Source organism: Sebastes umbrosus, chromosome 19 (genome assembly GCF_015220745.1).
Source record: "Sebastes umbrosus isolate fSebUmb1 chromosome 19, fSebUmb1.pri, whole genome shotgun sequence".
Classification (NCBI taxonomy): domain Eukaryota; kingdom Metazoa; phylum Chordata; class Actinopteri; order Perciformes; family Sebastidae; genus Sebastes; species Sebastes umbrosus.
In genome coordinates this window covers 7125739-7146479 of record NC_051287.1, presented here as the reverse complement: position 1 = coordinate 7146479, position 20741 = coordinate 7125739, and the positions used below count along the sequence as shown (strand labels likewise).

The following is a 20741-nucleotide window of genomic DNA, read 5'->3' as shown; positions in this document are numbered from 1 at the left end:
ACTTCAAGAATGTCACTTAAGGTGAGAGATATTTGCTTCCAGAATTGAGACCCATCATGGCATCTCCAGTACATATGCATGAATGAACCCAGAGCACCAGATGGACACAGATCACAATTGGGAGATGTAATGATCTTCATAGAGTGACGCTTTCTAGGGGTGAGGTACATCCTGTGGGCAAATTTGTAGTGTATTAATTGATGATCTGGATTTTTAGATGTACCAAACAAATTATTCCACACCATGTCCCAGGAAACCTCTTCATAATTTACATCCATTAAATCCCTACGCCATGCAACTTATACCGATTACATGGTACAGAATTAAATGTGTAAAGTTTAGAAACAATCCCTCGTGTTAATCCCACTGAAACCAATATTAATAAAAGCATATTTTCTTTTCTTCTGTACTGTTTTTTTTGTATGTATTTCATTGTTTTTATTGGATTGTTTTCCACTGTTTGGTTAGGTTTTTCTGCACATTTTGTGTATTTCTTGTTGTTGTTTAACTTTTGTTGTATTTTTAAAATTATGTTAGCTTAGATTTTTCTTCCTTTTTTGTTATTGTTTTTGACCTGACCTCTCCTGACACATTTCTTGTTTTGTCTTCATTGACTGTTTTTTGTGAAGTTTTATATATGTGCAAATAAATAAATAAATAAATAAAAAATATATATATATCTTAAAAAAGTATATCTTTTGAAGAAGAATATAGTAACTGGTCACCATGAACCAAAGGTTTTATTGTGAAAGGCTTCACCGGAAGTGTGGTGTTTCCTCATGTCTACCTTAACCCTCCTTGGTGAGATGGCTGTGGAGTCTCTGCTGGTTCCTGTGAAGTCGAAACGGACTCTGTGGACAGACAGCAGGAGGCGAGAAAACCCGCCGCAGTCCTCCATTTTTTAAAAATAACAACGGTAAGACAGAAAACAACAATAATGCACCTGTCTCTTTATATATATATAGTTTTATATCAGCTAGTCAGCCCTGCAGGTAACAACAGCTCCACAGCAGCAGCACACACTGTAGCGCTCGTTTTGTCGGTGGTGTTCTCCCGCCGACGGTTGTGTCTGGCGGGGGAGGGGCGGGGGGATAGAGCAGCAGCAGCAGACGGAGAGAGACCGAGCCCGGGCTGCAGCCGGTCCTTTCTGTCTTGGGTATGTGTCTGCGTTTGCTGCAGAAATGCTGTCGGACAGTCCCTCTAGTTGTCCACTTCGTCCCTGTATCCGCCCCCCTTTTTCCTCCTCATCTGGGGCTGCAAATAATAGTAGCGAGCAACATGGCTGACACTGGCCCTGCAGAACCTGCGTTTGTCAAAGCAGATGATGACTGTATGTTTATTTTTTTTATGTTTATTTTTTTTATGTTATGCAAACTTGCAACCTCATTGACACTGACAGCTGCAAAAATGTAAGACATTAAATGATAAATAAGCTGTCAGTCAGACTGGAAGCAGTAAAAACCTTTATTTTCTTAACATGCAACATGCATGCATTTGCTGCATTTTTTTATTCTAATGCATTTATATAATATAGTAATAAAGGTGCATATACAGCCCCTGGCATTTTTCATGTTTGAAGTTGCTGCAAGCTGATTATAGAGTGCTCCAGTCTGGTGAGGGCAACGCCCCCTTTTACCAACTTCTTATCCAAATCAAAGCCACCTTTTTCTCCTCATCTGGGGCTGCAAGTAATAGTAGTGAGCAACATGGCTGACACTGGCCCTGCAGAACCTACTTGGTCGTTTGTCAATGCAGATGATGACTTTATATTTTTTATGTAGCCAGTTAGCAAGGTAGTGGTCAAACTAGCAACCTCATTGACACTGACAGCTGCAAAAATGTAATACATTAAAGGCTAAATAAGCTGTCAGTCAGACAGAAAGCAGTAAAAACCTTTATTTTTAACATGCAACATGCATGCATTTGCTGCATTTTCTTATTCTAATGCACATATAATATAGTAATAAAGGTGCATACAGCCCTGGCATTTTTATTATGTTGAAGTTGCTGAAAGCTGATTAGGGCAACGCCCCCTTTTACCAACTTGTAACCAAATCAAAGCAAAGGTCAACTGCAGTATGATCCTGCAGGTACAACAAATACATAACCCCACCTGCTCATCTCCCACTGAAACAGAAACTAAAGATTAGAGTAGTAAAAGATTGTTGTTTTGTCTGTTTTTTGGTCTACTTGCGGTACCGGAAACTGTTATTCCAACATTTTCTGCAGTACGTCTGTGAAGATGACAATCTGCAATGAAATGCTTGATTTTCTTTAAAGGAACAGCAAGGTTGTGGTCAAACTAGCAACCTCATTGACACTGACAGCTGCAAAAATGTAAGACATTAAAGGCTAAATAAGCTGTCAGTCAGACTGAAAGCAGTAAAAACCTTTATTTTTAACATGCAACATGCATGCATTTGCTGCATTTTCTTATTCTAATGCACATATAATATAGTAATAAAGGTGCATACAGCCCTGGCATTTTTATTATGTTGAAGTTGCTGAAAGCTGATTAGGGCAACGCCCCCTTTTACCAACTTGTAATCAAAGCAAAGGTCAACTGCAGTATGATCCTGCAGGTACAACAAATACATAACCCCACCTGCTCATCTCCCACTGAAACAGAAACTAAAGATTAGAGTAGTAAAAGATTGTTGTTTTGTCTGTTTTTTGGTCTACTTGCGGTACCCGAAACTGTGTTATTCCAACATTTTCTGCAGTATGTCTGTGAAGATGACAATCTGCAATGAAATGCTTGATTTTCTTTAAAGGAACAGCAAGGTGGTGGTCAAACTAGCAACCTCATTGACACTGACAACTGAAAAATGGAAAGACATAATAAGCTGTCAGTCAGACCGAAAGCAGTAAAAACCTTATTTTTTTAATGTAGAGTCTGGTTTTGACACAGATGCATGTTGCATTTTCTTATTCTAATGCATATATAATATAGTAATAAAGGTGCATATACAGCCCTGGCATTTTTCATGTTAAAGTTGCTGATTAGAGAGGGCTCCAGTCTGGTGAGGGCAACGCCCCCTTTTATCAACTTGTAACCAAATCAAAGCAAAGGTCAACTGCAGTCTGATCCTGCAGGTCCAACAAGTACATAACCCCACCTGCTCATCTCCCACTGAAACAGAAACTAAAGATTAGAGTAGTAAAAGATTGTTGTTTGTCTGTTTTTGTCTACTACTTGCGGTACCGGAAACTGTTATTCCAACATTTCTGAAGCACGTCTGTGAAGATGACAATCTGCAATCAAATGCTTGATTTTCTTTTAAAGGAACAGTTCACCCAAATCACAATAAAATCATGCTATCACATTAACACAGTTTTGTTTTTTATTTAAATGATTTTGAGATATCTGCCTCTGTTATTTTGCCATCACCACCCCAGTACAATGGACATTATTATGATAAAGAAGGAGTTTTGTTTGTGGTGAACACAGCATTGAAACATGACAAAAAACATTTTGACTAACTCAACATTTAATTATTTTTTTTAATTAACAGTTTTGGCATATGTGCTGTAGCAAAAGATAATTCTCAGGACCAATGCTGCAGTGTAACATAGATGGTAGCTATAATGTTTCTATGGTTACAGCTCTGCTACAGTGTAACATGGATGTTCGCTGTAATGTTTCCATGGTTACAGCTCTGCTTGTGTAGCATGGATGCTAGCTATAAATGTTTCCATGGTTACAGCTCTGCAAAGATTATCTTTGACATTTGTGTACTGTATTTCTTGTTACTTGGCTTTTCTTAATATTGGATTTATTAAAAGTTTCGACCTGGCCATAACTCAAAGCAAACAGACTGGGGTGTAAACACCGAATGAGAACTTAAAAGTTTCGCTTTTTCAAAACAGAAACCTAATGGAAAGTTTTTGGCAGGTTGGGAGTTAAAGTAGAACAAGTCTTTAAAAACATGGAAACAGGAAAACTCTAGCTTTGTTGTACTTGTTGAATCATGGCGCTGAAGTCTGAAGGTCTCAACAGTTTGGGCAGCGTTGGGACTTGATGTAATCCAGATGTTTTGGGGGAGACCAGAGGGAAACGTTCAGTGTTTGAGACATTTTTCTCTGTGTGTGTGCAAAGAACAATGTCGTTTTGCTCCCAGCTTGGGACTGAGCTCCACCTCTCTGGTTTCACTACATTGAAGTTTTGTCTTGGACAGAATGAGTCTTTGCTGTCCAGCATCGCTCATGACAACAGACTAATCATGCGTTGCCCGTGGCAACGGGAGGGAAATCACCACCAGCTGCAGCCAAATCCTGCAAAATGTCTCTTGTGTTTCCTCAGCAGGTAGTCAGCTGTGAGACGGAGTCTGTTTGAGTTTTCAATGTGATGATGATCATCAGAACTTTTTGAGAGGCATCAGAAGCATTTGTTATACTATTGAAATTAGGGGTTGATGTGTTTTTTATGTGTTAAATGTACTAACAGTGCTGCAAATAAAGCCCCGTTTCCACAGCAGGAACTTTCCCTCGGAACTAAGAACCTTTTGGGGAACTCATTGCGATTCGACAGCAGGGACCAGAGATAGAAAAATATTTAGTTTACTATCATAGAAGACAAAGAAAACCAGCAATATTCACATTGGAGAACTTGGAACCAGTGAATTTTTGGCATTTTGCTTAAAAAGTGACAAACAATAAACGCTTACACGTTGCTTTTTTTGTCAATTGGCTAATCGTCTCAGCACTTTACTGTTTTGTCGATGTTGTCTCAGTTTTCCTTTACATTAATAAGCACGGTTGGAAGATGCTTATGTTGAGCAGAGCGGACCATAAAGGGGACAGTGAGCAGTCAGAGGGTCAGATGTGTTTTGTGTTACATAACACCCCGCCTGCAGATAAATAATACACTGCAGGCCTCCCTCAGAGGCTCCACTGATCAATAATTGAAGTCTCATGATCAGGAACCTTTTGGAGGCTGATCCACTGTGGGGCTGAACTTGCACTGCTCTCCACCAATCCACGTTTTGTTTAGTGATGTCATTTTTCACCTTGACATTCAAAGTACAGTTTAGATTGATTCTAAATTACCCCCGAAAATATATTTGTGCCAAACTTGTTTTGTTTTTTAGTTTGGATTGTTTGTGGCTTGTTCATAAAGTTTATTAATTTTTGTATTGTGAGAGGGTAGGGATGCACTGATACTGGATTGGCTATCGGGCCGATACTGACTTAAAGAGCTGGATCGGTGACAATGAGGCCTATCTATTCAATTCAGTTCTATGTTGATATACATTATATACTGGAATTTGAATTCCTGTTTAAGTTTTGACCAATTTTTTGCTGCATTAAAAAGGTTTACACTTGAATTATAATTAATGTAAATAATTCATGTTAATTTTGAAGATTTCTTTTCTTTTACCAAGTTTCTAGTTTATTATTTTAATAGTAGATAACAATTCAGTACATTTATATTTATGTATTTATCTGTTACATCTTGTTTACAAAGTTATGTGTAAGTCAAGCCTGATGTTGCCTTACACATAAAAGAATGATCCCAGTCACTTCCACCCAGTGAGGCATACAGATTATTAATTAAACACTGGTATCAGATCAGTACTCGGCGTCGACCGATACCCAAAGCCCAGGTATTGCTGTCATGACTGAAAAAGTCAGGTCGCTGGCCTTGCATCCCTACTGTGGAGTTGCTTGTTGTTCTGTCATAAACTGAGCTGCTGTGTTGAGTGAAGCTTCCGTCTTAAGTGCTGCTGTGATAAATAAAATACGGAGAGTCTGATTCATGCTGATGAATAATGCAGCCTGAGTCAGAGTCAGAGTCCAGGGCAGAATGCATCGGGTCACTCAGAGGCTACACAAACTAAACTCATCATCACACCTTCACTGTCAGAGCAGAGAGACTGACTGTAGGCACCATGTCGCCTCCTGCTGTTCACAACCACAAACACTGACAGGATGGTTTGACTGAACATATGGGCAACACTTCATTTTACAGGTCTGCAAATTACATGGTAATGAGGTGATAATTAGCAAGTAACCTATTTGAAATTTCTTTGGAATTACTGTCAAATTACCCCTATATTTACCTAAAAGTTTATCAAAAATCACTTTGTTTGGCTGTCTTGATTTGGGACTTGACTCTGGACTTTTATTATTATTTTATATGTATTTATACACATTATTTAATAATTATATTCTGCTATTTCCCAATAAGCAGTAATAAATAGCTGGTAATTTATTTAATACATTTCCAGGAAAAGAATACAAATGTAATTAATATGCTTTATTTCTATGTCTGCTGATAAATAGATAATAATTAGCAAATAACTTATTTGATTATATACTATTTAGCATATAATTATTTTGACAATAATGTTTATAATAAAGTAATTTTCAATATTTTTTTAGGTAAATATTGGGGTAATTTGGCAGTAATTCCAAAGAAATTTCAAGAAGGTTACTTGCTAATTATCACCTAATTACCATGAAATTTGCGGAACTGTAAAAAAGTGTTACCAACATGTGTACTGAGGCCGAGGTCTAGCCTTTCTAGAACTTTCAACCGCCTCTTGTGTTCTTCCTCACTTCTTAGTGTCATGGTAGCTCAGTTGTCATCACGTGAGTAAAGTATGAGACTTTATGATGACAGGCGAGGTTGTGTATGAGGTTGTATATATCAATAATATAATTTCAAATCTTGAATTTGAACTTATTTTACTGATATCATTCACTGTCCTGTTTTCATTTTGCTGAATTGTTGACTTTGTGTTTTCCTGTCACAGGTTTGGTTCTGCAGATGACGAGCCTGGATCCTGAAAACCCAGAAAACTGCTAAACATCTGGTCAGCACGCCTGAATACTGGAGACTGGGTATAAATGACATAATATGTTGATCTCTGTCTGTCTGTCAGCCTTGGCAGCAGTTTGACAGACACTACACGAGGTCTGTTGTTGATGTTGTTGTTGTTCCTGCTTTCCACCAGTAGATGTCAGTAAAACAATCTGACATCCAGCTGAGCAGAAGTTTATGGATCCATGGTCAGATTTCGGCTGTTTTTTTTGTGGCTAGTAGTCATTTCGTTATTCCTCCCAGGAGATAATGTGCTCTTTGTTTTTCCCCTCCTGTTGTTAAAGCCCTGGACAGGTCTGTGTTGTAGCTGTGTGGCCGGGCAGCCTGGCTGCCTCCCTGCCTCCAGATGAATGAAGAGCACTCCGGGAAACAGAGACACAGCTAATGCAGGTCAGAGGTCATCCCCACTGCCAGGACACACACACACACACACACACACACACACACACACACACACACACACACACACACACACACACACACACACACACACACACACACACACACACACACACACACACACACACACACACACACGCACGCACACACACACACACAGTTCTTAACATTAACCTGAACAATGGTCGTGGTATTTGTTTTCACCCACCACCATTTCATAGAGCCATTTTAGTAGGAAGTAATTTGATGTAATTTTTGTAATTTGAATTGATGAATGTGCTTTTTCTCCTCAGGACATGCAGGTGTTTCTGCAAATATGATGAAGAAAAAGAATCCCCATAAGTGAGTTAAGTTGACGCTCATGTATCTTTTGTTATGGCCAAAATAATTGGACTCAACATTAATTCATAATATGAGATAATATTTTTATAGTTTCCATATTATGGAATTTAATAAATGCAACTCTAAAAAGTACGAACAATAAACATAATCTCAAAGCAGATAACGTTGACGGTGTTGTTTCGTGTCTCCCGGAAGGAAACACAAAAGCAGTCTGAGTCCGACCACCAAAGTTCTGTCGCCGCCGAGACGCAACATCGTCGGCTGCAGGATCCAACACGTCTGGAAGGAAGGAGGAGGAGGACATGTGGTCTGGAAGGGAGCAGTGCTCGACCAGGTGAGCAGAGGGACGAGTAATTACCGACTGAGCGAGGGAATTAATAGAGCCAGGAAAGGAAGATGGTTTACAGTAACATGCATACACTACTGCTGAGCCCTGCATCCTCACTGCTTCACTGCTACCTGCTTCTAACACACTAAAATGTGTATTATTGTTTATGCAAATGTCCCAACTTAAAGGATTGTTTAAGCGTGTGTAGAAAAGAAAAAACAATGTTTCAAATCTATGTGTCCACCAGGTGCCAGTGAACCCGTCTCTCTATCTGATAAAGTATGATGGTTTCGACTGTGTTTATGGTCTGGAGCTTCATAAAGACGAGAGGGTCCAGGGACTGGAAGTGCTCCCTGACAGACTAGGTAAGACTATGGTCAAATAGTATAGAGGCAAAGAGGTGAAACTCTGGTGCTCTTTTGACAACAGCTACTAGATGACTGGAGAGAAAGAGTGTAGAGAGAAGGAGGGGTCTGATATGCAACATGGTCCCCAGCCAGAATCAAACCGGTGATTTGAATTTTTTATCCCTGCAGCTAAATCCCGTCTAACAGACGTCAACCTAGCGGACACCATGATAGGTAAAGCAGTGGAGCACATGTTTGAGACGGAGGAGGGTCCAAAGGAGGAGTGGAGGGGGATGGTGCTGGCCCGGGCGCCCATCATGACCACCTGGTTCTACATAACCTACGAGAAAGACCCGGTCCTCTACATGTACCAGCTGCTGGACGACTACAAAGAGGGAGACCTCCGCATCATGCCCGACTCAAGTGAGTGAAGTAATTCAAGTTTTGTTTAAACAGGCGGTGATTTAAAAGGCAGGTGTAAATGTAACCAGTGTGATAATCTAATATTACCGCAATGGCATAGCAACAATATCATCATATGTTGTTTTATTGAAAAGTCTGTTTAAATGAATTATTCAGAGCTAATGAAACAGTGGAACACAGTTCATTGCACTTCTCAGTTTGATCATTTTCTATGTGATTTTTGCATACATTTGCCATATCATTATACAGTTTATATCCAACAATTTTCGTATTATTGTCATAAGACCTGTGATTAGAAAGTAGCAGTGAGGGCAGCGGAATACAGCCAGGGTCACAGCTGTATTATATCTACATAAACATATATAAAAATTGTTAAAAACATTTGTTTTGTTTTATTCAATTACGTAAATTTGTATTATTATTTTTATTATTTTTTTAAATATATTTTACAAATTAAAAAAAATATCTAAATTTGAGGTCATTAATTTGATATATTTTGCTGAGTTTTTTTTATATTATATTTATTATTATTTTTTTTCTTCTTTTTTTTTTTACTTTTAATTGTTTTGTATTTTTTGTTAATTGTTTATAGTTATATTTAATTACGTTTTCTTGAGTAAATTTAGTTAATTATAAATTGACCTTTTCAGTAGTATTTTTCAGTTTGTGCTTATATGTTGGACATTTAACAATACTTCACTTCTTAATTGACTTGTTTCTTCTATGATAGAGATCTTATTTGCCACTGTAGGATGACAAACACATAATTATTCCTTCAAACTGGTCAGAAACGTCCTTTTATCTCTTTGTTTTTCTCTGTTTTACTTCAAGAGAAAAATCAGACAAGACATGTTAACACCAATTAGCGCTTATATCTGTCTCTCTCTGTCTCTGTCTCCCTGTAGACGACACTGTCCCGACGGAGAGGGAACCCGGCGAGGTGGTGGACAGCCTGGTGGGTAAACAGGTGGAGTACGCCAAAGAGGACGGCGGCAAACGAACGGGCATGGTCATCCACCAGGTGGAGGCCAAGCCCTCCGTCTACTTCATCAAGTTCGACGACGACTTCCTCATTTACGTCTACGACCTGGTCAAAACTTCGTAAGACTTTGCAGACGTCCTGAGCCCCTCCCACGCGACACAAACAAAATGCGGCACATGTTGAAACATCTGAAGCATTCGATCCAGCGCTTGTTCGACCTCAGACTATCAAAGACAAAGACTCCAAAAAAAGAAATTCAGACAACGGAAAAAGACAGGATAGATACTTCTTGAGAAACGGCGGGAATGTTTAAGATGGGGAAAAAAGCGCAGCTGGGTGAGATTGAAGACTCATCCTGACCTTCTTAGACCCTTAAACTATATATAAAAATGGCTTTTACATTACTCTTACAAGGTCCAAAACTTCTTGAATACCCCTTAAAACCTTTCTGGTGTCCAAAAATTCAGTTTTACTCCAGAAAAAGACTTCAAAAGCAAAACTTTACTTTTCAGATGAAGCAAGACTTTTTAGACATTTTATACAAAAATTAGCTGATCCCTTAAAATCTGCTCACGCCTAAAGAAACTAAACCGTCATATTTCGGTGTCTGAGTTCATCCAGTGGGCTGGTTTGTAGAGGAAACTGTTGGTCTGTGCCACAGCTAATATGAGATTACCACCTGCTGAACATGTCATTGAAAAGATTGATTGTAGCTGCGCTAAAAAAAACAAGGAAACAAGATAAGGAAATGCGGTCTCTGAAATGTTGCTGGCAGCGTGGAAACATGACAATCAGATAACACATCTGGCCACAGAAAAATGAGCACGATCCCGGACCAGCTGTAGTACAGGTTAGACCAGCGCTGGGGTTTTTCGCTGGCTGAATTTGAGTTGCTACAGCGAACCACTACCTGAAGGTCCGTCTCCGGAGCTGCCCAATAAAGTCCGGCCGCGGCTCGCCTTCCTACCGGTGAAGTAGTTTTCCTGGTTGCGGGGAGGACCAAACGAAAAGTGGTTTTCTTGTTTCTACCACTTTGGATTTAATCCAATAAACAAACTATCAAAACATACACAGACCGGAGTTCTGCGAGTCTGCACTCGATTGCTCTTCCTCAACGACCGGATGTCTAAGAAAACTGAATTGTGAGAACTAAATGTGGAAGTATAGAGAGTTGAATTTTCAGCGAGGATCAAATTCAGTTTCAGAGCATCAATTTGAATAATATTACATTCAGTTTCCAGTGTATTGGAATTCAATTCCGAACTAATAAATTCAATTTCAAATTACGCTATTCAGATTCAGGTTAAACAATTCAAATTATGTGATTCAAGTTCAGTTTTTTTAATGCAATTATTCAAGTTCAGCAATACAAATTCAATTATAAATGTTTCAAATTCTAGTGACACATATTTCTTCCCATAATTAGAACTTGTTTTGGTACGTTTTTACTCAAGAGTATGTCTTAATTTGGATTTACTATCTCATGATTTTGACTTAATATTTGACCAATAATCTCAAGTCTCACTTGGTAAGCAAAATTATTTTGTCATGATTAAAAAAACAAACATAATTCTGACGTAGTGAATCATTAGTTAGTAAAATCTTTTTACTAGAATTATTATCTCGTAATTCTGATTTACCAAGAGGATTTTAATGTTTACCATTTCTAACTCTTTCTTGTCTAAAATGGTATTCCATATCACTGAGACCCACAACACAGGACACGCTGGTCCCAGTCTAACCTCAAAGTTGGACTTGAGATGCTTCCTGAAACCTACGAGGAAAAACAAAACAACCTTACACCAAACTCAACGATTTGGTCACACACAAAAGGGACACAAACCTACATTTATACCCCTTTCGTTCGATAGACGGTTGATTGAAGCGGGGTATCTGTTCCGGTTGTTGTACAGAACTAAACAAGACCGATTTCTTCATCATATCGTGTGCTCCATCTCACCAACTCCAACTGAAGAGGTTAAAGAAATCCTCTCTTAAAGACGTCTGCAGTTAAAAACTGTCATTTAAAAAAAAAAAAGACGGGGGCTTTTTTTTTTTTTTTTTTATCATTGCCAAAACCCCTTCCTGTTGTGAAGTTGTTTGATGTTAAAGACAATCGGACAGCTTTTTCTTGTGATTTCACTAAAGCCTTTGGATTTGCTCTCGTGTTGTCTTTTCTAAGTCGTCAGCGAAGGAGAAAAAGGGACGGAGAAACTGAAACTTGGCCAAAGCCCTTTTCTGTCCTTGGCAGTTTGTTTTAAAGACCTTGTTACAGACGGACGAACACCTGGATCTGAGATTCCTTCTTCTAAATGTCACAATTTGTGGATTTAAGGACTGGAAAACATGATTTAATGCACCTTAAATCTCGCGAGATAAAATTCCCTGGAAAGTTCGCGAGTATGTTGGACTTAAACTGTCACCAGAATCTACAAGAAAAACAAATCTACTGTAGTGATACAGTGACGTTTTCACGGCATCAGTGGCACCAGTTCACTTCCACGTCTCGGTTGATCAAATTATTACCGAAACGAAGGTGATCCCAGTTTGTATTTAGACACAAACCAAAAGATTCTGGAGGTTTCGTGGTGTTGATTTGATGCTTTGTGGTTTCTGTCCGAAGCCCATGAGATGATCCGGTCTGTTCCACAGCATGTATGCAGTAAGAGAGGACAGGGTCAGTTGTATTTAGTATATATAAAGAGATTAACAACCAATGAAGGGTTTAAATTTCCTTTTATACAAAATGTACATTTTATTTTATTTGGATTTACTCCAGACTGAAAGTTTTCCATAAACGCTCTGTACTGATTTGAACTTGTAGTTGAAGTATTTGAGCTAAATTTGAAGGTAAGAATGGAGCTGGTTTTACTGGTATCCCAATAAAGTTGCCACTTTCAGTGTTTTATCAGCCAGCTGCATTTTCAGGATAGAAAAGAATCCAGGAAGAGTTCATCACAGCAAAAGATCATTGGCAATGATGGCAGTTTGTTGGTTCTTTAATGGATAATTCTGGTTAGGGCTGTCAATCGATTAAAATAATTAATTGCGATTAACCACGATTGTCCATAGTTAATTACGATTAATCGCAAATTAATTGCACTTTTTTTACGTTTAAGCTTAAGTTTCGAGCGCTGTTTAGCCTCCTTTGCGACAAGCTATAATGACATGGTTGGTACCAATGGATTCCTTAGGTTTTTTTAGTTTCATATGATACCAGTATCTTCACTCTAGCTTTAAAACTGAGCCTGCTACAACCCTAAAAATTGCAAGTTGTGTTAAAGTAATTAGTGGCGTTAAAACAAATTTGCGTTATTATCACGTTAACTTTGACAGCCCTAATTGTGGTTTATTACGACAAAGCTACAAAATAAATCTGAAGTGCTAATGTATAGTGATGATAAAGGTGCAGTCCGCGATTCTAATCCATCAAATTCAGCCAATATCTCCTCACAGCCTGCTGGCCGTTATTTTTTTCACGCTTTTTCCTACGAATGTCCAGCAACACGGGACACACGTGTCAATTTCCGTTCCAGTCTTTTCAAAATAAATCTGTTTTTTCGTGCTAATCATCCCGAAAAAAAAATTTAAATTTGTGTCAATGTACACGAATCAGAACATTACATTTCTGTGCGACTGCGCTGTGAGTTAAAATATCAACAATCTTTCTCCAGAATCGCAGACTCCACCTTTATGTTTGCATCCGTAATGTTTTGGGAACAAAGACGGAAAACATTGATTTTCTATTTACTGTATAACTCAGTATGTCAAAATTACTATTCTGTGCAACAGCTACCTGTGAATGTTTACTGTTATTTCATTTTTCTCCCAAAACTGAGAAACATCCTGAACCAATCAAACGTCTGGGCTGAATCAATGTACAGAACAGAGTAATGTATGAAAAACCTTCAGCCATGTGTACTTCCTGTGATGTAGTTAGTTGCCGAGGCAGATTACAGCTCTTATTATAACCGCACTAAAAAAAAAAAGACAGACTCCCGGAGATCTGTAGGTTCCTGCACTTGTATATCTCTTTTGTTTTTCATTCAAGAGAAGTAAGATTGTGATCATCTCAACAGGCACTATTTTAATTTAACGAGATAAACGCGTCGTTACTAAGACTTGATTCGCAGCGAGGTTACGTCCAATTCAGTCAGTTCATTTCAATTTATTGTTATTATTAATGTTGGAATGACATCGGCCTTCTATCATCCTTCTGCCTTGTATTTGTTTTTTGTTTTTGTATGTTTTAAAATGTATGTTAATAATTTTTTTTGTTGATGGAAAACCTGACATGGCGTGCTTTGTTTTATTTCCAGCGTGGTTCTTTTTTTCAGGTATTTGACAGGTAGGGCACTTATTTTAGAAAACGCACTCGATGAAGACAGGGGAACAGTCTGACTGGTAGTATGCACGGCAAAACGGAGAAATGTTCTAGACATGTTCTCCTCCTCCCCTCCTATTTATAGGAGCACTGATTGTCTTCTGATTGGGCTCACCTGTGCCTAGTTGACTCTGAACAGCACAGGTGAGCCCGCTGCTCCTCTCAGAGCTCATCAGGATAAAGGAGGACATGAAACACTTTCTAACAACCACCTTAACATTTATTTTTTTTCTGGGCTGCTAAGTTTCTAATTGAATTAACATTTTAGAGAGACAGAAATGGGACATTAAATTTAATGTCAAACCCTCCTTAACAAAACACTTGGCCAGCTGTGTGGAGGTGTAAGAGTAGGCGGGCATGTGATCTTGTCTCTTAAAGTGGCAGTAGGCAGTATATTTTTAGCATCATTGGGCAAAAATTCCATAATAACCTTTGAGCATATTGTAATTCAAGTGTTCCGAGAGATAACTAGACTTCTGCACCTCCTCATGGCTGTTTTCAGGTTTTATAAACATCTAGCCTGTGACGGGAGACTTTGGCCAATCACAGGTCATTTAGGAGAGAGAGAGAGAGAGAGAGAGAGCGTACCTATTGGCTGTGCTCTGACTGGTGGGCGGTGCTTGGTATTTCTTCAACAGATCTCAACATCTCTGGGCGCATCGAGATAAAAAGTTGGTGGTGCTGATTCCCGAGTTGGATGCCATCAAACCATTGCAGACATCGTTATAGTGCTTTTAATCCAGAAGAACAGCAGCGCCCCCGTTCACTTGTATGTGTTTACGGGCCAGTTGTACAATCGCTGTTCGGAGGATGGGTTAAGCAACGGAAACAAAAAAATATATTTTAAAATGTATTTATTAAAAAAAACTATTTTGTTGTGTTCATATCATATACTGTGTAGTTACAGTATGACTTTAATGCCGCCTCAACACCAAAATGACAACAAAAAGACCAGTGAAATGTGAAACAATAAATAATATTAAGTAAAACCAAGTTATTTAAATGCAATTAACAGTTACATGGTCAACTGAAGAAACAGAGCAGAAACCACGATAACAAACTCCCTGTGATAAAACATCTGCCGCTGCACAATTTACAGATACTTCCAGCTGTGACTTTGGCTTTCATTTATATAATAAGACAAACTTATGAAATGTGCTAGTTTTTTTTTTTTGTTTCTGCTTTTTTTCTGGTAGAAAAAGCTTCAACAACACAGATCAGAAGAGACAGAAACAGTTTATCAGCATCCTCAGTATAGTTTGTACAACTGACGTGTCGTGTTCCCCAGAGTCAGATGAAAAGATATATCAGATGTCAGTTCAACACTTCCTTCTCGTATCTTGTTAGCTAGCAAGCTAGTCACCAAATGTCTCCTTTTTACATTTCTATTACATTTGTTCAATAAACAAGATGATAACATGTAAACCAGACAGCTTTGGAGTTTTTGGAAGGTGGATTTTCTTACTTTTGATAAAGCTAGGCTAAATACATCCCAGATACACAGGAAATTCAAATTGATATCCTTCTACTCGTCTGACTCTGGGGAAGAAAGTGCAGATTTAAAGTTACTACAAGGAACTTTTAACTAGTTATGAAACAGTCTCATTTGATGACGTACAGACAGACCCAGATCCGGCTTCGCTGCCGCCTTCGACCTGCAGTCGGAGCTCAGGCGGTAGGTGAAGAGCTCTACGCCCGGCAGCAACGGAGGCACGGGAGAACCAGAACCAGGACTGCTTGGGGCAGACTGTCAGACCGTGCTGAAGTAAAATGAGAGGTTTTCTAAAGGGACTCTGGTGCTCAGAAACACTATCACCAAAATCAACACAAAAGTTCCTCGTAGTAGCTTTAAAATGTCACTGTTCTTAAAAAAATACTCTGGTTTATTCATCATAAAAGCAACAAATGCTGATACGCTTCATTCATTTTACATTTCAGACTTTTAGCCGACTCTCTGGAGCAGCAGGTGGCGGTCCGATTGCCTCGTCCAAGGACACTTTGAACCTTCTGGTTATTTGGCGGTACGATAATCACCTTGCACCGTGGATGATGTCAGTTATCCAACACAAAATCGTTTCACAAAAACTCAGGCACCAAAACTCCTTCATCACTCTGCTTTTCATCAGCAGGAGTGAACGAAAAAAATGGCTGGAGAAAATTACAAAAAAAAAAATATTATTAATCATTAAACTTTTGTTTTGGTTAAAAAAAACAAACAGCTTGATGTATAAAATTACTCAAAAATCTGAAGCCCCAGCACACAGTTTATTCCACTTAGTCACCCCCTTGATGAGGCCCGATCGCTATGAAAATATCTCTCGCTATATAAACAGGCATAGTTAATCTTTCTGTACAGGGATTTCTCCACACAGCACGGTGTGTGTGTTGTCCGTGTATGTTGGCACTGAGGCAGGTGTGTATGTTAACGACGGAGCTCGGGGGCCGTCAGTCGTCGATGAACGTCAGCCGGCCAGGCCCCTCGTTCTTCATCCAGCGGCGGTACCTCTTCATCCTCGGGTCGGTCGCCATCTTCGCCTTCATCTCCTCCTCCTGATCCCTTTTATGCACCTGACAGACACACACACACATGAGGAACAGTTACACTCGCAAATTCTGCAGTTTACAGAGCTGCAGCTGATGCTGGACGACTCCTTCAGCTCAGTTCTTAGACGCAATTTAGTATAATGTGCATTTCCATCAGAGCTGCTGAAGACTTAACATCTGTACAAAGTGTTGAGTTTTATTGACTTTGAGATTGTTCACATACTTGCCTATGTGCTATGTGTGTTATTAGGACACGGTGTTACTGGAGGATTCTATTAGAGGGCACATCAGATAACTCAGACTGTACAGAACATCCAGATTCACATGATGTAAACCAGTGGTTCTCAACCTTTTTTGGGCCCCCCTATCTATTATCCAGGGCCTTTACCCATATCCCTGAGATCACTGCGGAAAAAGCAACAGCGGCACCATCGTAGATGGTATGTAAGGCCCCCAAACCAAGCATGTGATGTCACCATACTGCCCCTACCGTTTATGTGCATTGCATCTTGCGTAGAGTTAATTTCTGAGGACGTGCACAACAAAAGCAAGTGTATCTCTGGCTTTAGTGGATCAATACAACTCTAGGATGGAGGAAAAGGGGAGGACAAACTAAAAGAAAGATATCGGAAAAAAGAAGAAAGTAAAGAGGGAAAGCATGAAAAACCCATAAGGACGAATCAAAAGGAATAAAGGAGGAGGTCCAACATATAGATGAAGTGAAGGAAGGAGAAGTGATGCTAGGAAAAGTGACAAACCTCGTAGTTTTCTTTGATCCAGAGCCGTTTTTCCAGGAAGGACTGTCTGGTCGTTTCATCCAGGCTTTCAAACTGAGACTGAGACATCTTCATGTTCCTCCTGAGAGTGAAAACACAGAGCCGGATGTGAGATACCCTGACACTTGAGAGGAAGATGAGGTATAATGGTGCATTCACACCAAGAGCGAAGCAAACTTCTCGCACGGCGCGATTACATACAGAGTCAACGCAAAAGGTGTCTAAGAGTCATCTCATTCATCCAGGAAGTAGCTAAACTGACCTGATGATGTAGTACTTCTCCTCCTCGCCGTACTCCTCCCTGCAGATGGTGAAGCGGTAAATCCAGGAGGCGTACCAGGTCACGTAGGTGGTCAGGTAGTAAGGGAAGAGCACGATCTGGCACAGCAGGATGTCCGACAGGTTGGGCTTCTGGTAGCCTCCTTGGATGTCGATCTTGTTTTTGATGATGTCGCGGATCACCTCCTCTTCCTGCTCCCGGATCTCCTCTTTGGAGCGGCGGTTCTTGCCCTTCTCCTTGGTGCGGTTGAGGAGGCCCTGCTGCTTGGCGATTTCCGTGGCCTGGATTCGGTACTTGGGGACCGTCACCAGGTAGTTGATGGCCTCGTTGTAGCTGCTGTGCCAGCTGTAGAACTGGAAGAGAGACAAGGGAGGTGAGAGGAATGTGTTAATGGAGTTAATTTCACCTGCCTCGCCTGCGTTCGCATCTGTAGACGTGGCAAGACTAAAGAAAAAAAGATAATCTATAGTTGCTCGGGTTGGGCAACAATTCAGTATGATCATTTAATGAGTCTTAACTGAATCAGAACTTGATGATTGGAGCTGGAAAATAATGACTCATGTAAGTAAACTGAGTAATAAACTAAGTATGTTGACGTATCAGTGTTGAATAAAGACCATTAGCTAAATAACAGAGTACAACAAGACGAGCAAGACTAGCAAGAAACATGGAGCCGGGACATAAGGGACACTAGTTTCTGGCTGCAGTCGTACCTGGAAGATGGAGATGGCACAGATGGTGACGAGAATGACGATTCGGACGTCCACTTTGGGGGTGAGTTGTCGGCGGTAGTAGGTGTAGTAGTGCTGGTAGTACTCCTCTGGATGGTCCAGCATGTAGTCGTAGTCCCGCCGAGTTTCCTCATCCTGCACACACACAGACACACACAAACACACAGAGAGACAGCGAGACATTATTTCTGTTTTTACTTGGAAGGCCAGGGAGGTTAAATAACACTCCAAACTAGGGTTTCTGGACAATATTTCTCATTGTTTTGGGTTGTTAATTGATTTCTAATACTAAATATATACATACATTTAGCTAAAGCAAGCATATTTGCCCACTCCCATGTTGATAAGAGTATTAAATACTTGACAAATCTCCCTTTAAGGTACATTTTGAACAGGTAATAAAATGTGTTATAATCCTGATTAAATATTTTAATCGACTGACAGCCCTAGTAATAAATAAATCCTGACAATGACTGATATATTTGAGTTCTCTGACTACATACATGCTGAAAATTAAAAAACAATTTACTGTATCAATTTAGATATTTTTCAAAGTAAAAGTCCCTAGAAGTGTGTGATTCAACTTTTTCCCTTGGTCTAGTGTTAAAAAAAGTTAACAAAAATCCCAATAAATCGTGATATCGAATCGCAATACTTAAAGGGACTGTTTGTAAGAATCAGAAATGCTTGTTAACAGCGACACCTGTGGCCGTTAAGTCAACGCAAGTCAGCATCAGGCTGGCGCTTGTGCTCGCTCTACATAGACGTGAACGAGCATCGCTCGCAGTAATGTTAGCTGACCAGACGAAGGTCTCTCCATGAATCAATGCTGATCCTAGTGTTGGCTTTTCCTGCTTCAGCCTTCACTCAGCTGAATGAAGGCAAGCAGGCAGAGGAGCAGAGTACAGCAGAGACTCCGGTCCTGGAGACCAAAGCTACGGTCTCCCCCGCGTCCTCCGACCGCGGCCAACACTGTTTAACAGACGGGCTTCACTTTGCGGTTTTGGTGCCTCCTCCGTGTAGTTTGTGTTGGAGTATTGTCTGAACAGCGTAGCCACACATGCGAGCGCGCATGGGACACCGACCCGGATTGATTTATACGTGTAAGAAGTTACAGTCCCTTTAAAAATCGCGATACATATCGAATCGACTACCCAAGTATCGTGATAGTATGGAATCGGGAGATAGGCGTATCGTCTCACCCCTAACAAGAATACTAGAGATACAAACTATGAGAGAAAATTATTAGTAGGAAACATTAAGGGACATGGAAATCAATCCCCTCATGGATTACTAGAAATAAGCAGCACCATAGTATGTATAAATAGCCACTGTAAAAGGAAAATTAACATTAGAAACACACTTACAGTGGTATTATTACAGGTATTATTACAGGCACCATATGGCCAGTCCCTTCATTAATATTATAAGAAAATTATTAAGATGTCATAGGAGGTAGAATATGAAATAAAACATATTATATATAGGAAAAGATGAGTAATATGAATAAATAGGTCACAATAAGGCAAAATAAGTCCCAATATGGACATTATATTACAGTGGACATGGTTCTATACTGGTCACATTTCATGAATATTAATATTATAGGAGGTATTATTGGACACAGTGTGTATTAGGATCATAAAGATAAGTGGCTGCTGGGAAATATGTAAATGAGAACTTTCTGGTAGTCTCTGACAGAGACTTGGAGACTTGGAGACTTGGACCGACCTTTAACGTCTCGTACGCGGTGGCGATGAGCAGGAACTTCTGGTGCGCGGTCTCCCGGGTCTCTCCCTCCAAGCCGGGCTCATCTACTCGGAACCGGTCCGGGTGGTACCGGCGGGCCAGCTGCCGGTACGCCCGGGCGATGTCCAGCTTGGCGGCCTCCCGGTCGACGCCGAGCACATCGTAGCAGACCTCGGTGCCGCAGTAGAGGCCCTCCACCAGCGCGCTGACCGCCGGCAGCGAGCAGGACGCGGAGAACAGGAGCACCAGGAGGAGCCGCCACCACCAAGGCGTCACCGGCCGCGGACAGCCGGCAGAGCCACACCGCTCCGTGGGCGCACACATCTCGGTATGCCTCCAGCCTCCAGCCGCTGCCACAACACCAGAGCGCAGGCTGCTTCTGTCGCAGGCTGCTGACGTGATCACGGTGAGCCCGGACAGAAAGGATGACGAGGAGTAGTGTGGCACATTTTAGTAAATTGGCTGTATCAAAATGTAATTAAAAAATATTTTTCACTTCTAGCATAGGCATTCTCTGATAGAATTAAATAATAATAATAATAATAATAATAATAAAAATAATAATTTTCACTACTAGCATAGGCATTCTCTGATCAAATTAAATAATAATAATAATAATAATAATAAAAA

General features: G+C 40.1%; 2 protein-coding genes across 2 annotated transcripts; one reads left to right on the top strand and one right to left on the bottom strand.

Annotated features, from left to right (window-relative positions):
• The first annotated feature begins 765 nt into the window (after window positions 1-765).
• LOC119478560 (spindlin-1) lies at window positions 766-10057 on the top strand. Its single transcript, XM_037753390.1, has 8 exons — window positions 766-916; window positions 6759-6846; window positions 7111-7216; window positions 7519-7567; window positions 7763-7901; window positions 8143-8260; window positions 8432-8665; window positions 9571-10057. The coding sequence occupies exons 3-8, from the start codon at window positions 7177-7179 to the stop codon at window positions 9768-9770; spliced, it is 780 nt and encodes a 259-aa protein (XP_037609318.1). The 5' UTR covers window positions 766-916; window positions 6759-6846; window positions 7111-7176; the 3' UTR covers window positions 9771-10057.
• A 5841-nt stretch (window positions 10058-15898) lies between these two features.
• dnajc25 (DnaJ (Hsp40) homolog, subfamily C, member 25) lies at window positions 15899-20507 on the bottom strand. The gene is made up of 5 exons (XM_037753615.1): window positions 20094-20507; window positions 18345-18497; window positions 17614-17984; window positions 17334-17433; window positions 15899-16599 (listed from the first exon to the last, which is right to left on the bottom strand). The coding sequence occupies exons 1-5, from the start codon at window positions 20433-20435 to the stop codon at window positions 16477-16479; spliced, it is 1089 nt and encodes a 362-aa protein (XP_037609543.1). The 5' UTR covers window positions 20436-20507; the 3' UTR covers window positions 15899-16476.
• Between the last annotated feature and the right edge of the window lie 234 nt (window positions 20508-20741).

What these genes read in the sequence shown, in the direction of transcription:
- dnajc25 (XM_037753615.1), bottom strand. Translation starts at nt 20,435, where the DNA reads ATGTGTGCGCCCACGGAGCGGTGTGGCTCTGCCGGCTGTCCGCGGCCG. An exon ending in CCGCGTACGAGACGTTAAAG is followed by an intron (nt 18,498 to 20,093) that starts GTCGGTCCAAGT and finishes GTGTGTGTGCAG; the next exon opens with GATGAGGAAACTCGGCGGGA. An exon ending in GTGCCATCTCCATCTTCCAG is followed by an intron (nt 17,985 to 18,344) that starts GTACGACTGCAG and finishes TCTCTCTTCCAG; the next exon opens with TTCTACAGCTGGCACAGCAG.
- LOC119478560 (XM_037753390.1), top strand. Translation starts at nt 7,177, where the DNA reads ATGAAGAGCACTCCGGGAAACAGAGACACAGCTAATGCAG. An exon ending in AGGGAGCAGTGCTCGACCAG is followed by an intron (nt 7,902 to 8,142) that starts GTGAGCAGAGGG and finishes TGTGTCCACCAG; the next exon opens with GTGCCAGTGAACCCGTCTCT. An exon ending in AGTGCTCCCTGACAGACTAG is followed by an intron (nt 8,261 to 8,431) that starts GTAAGACTATGG and finishes TTATCCCTGCAG; the next exon opens with CTAAATCCCGTCTAACAGAC.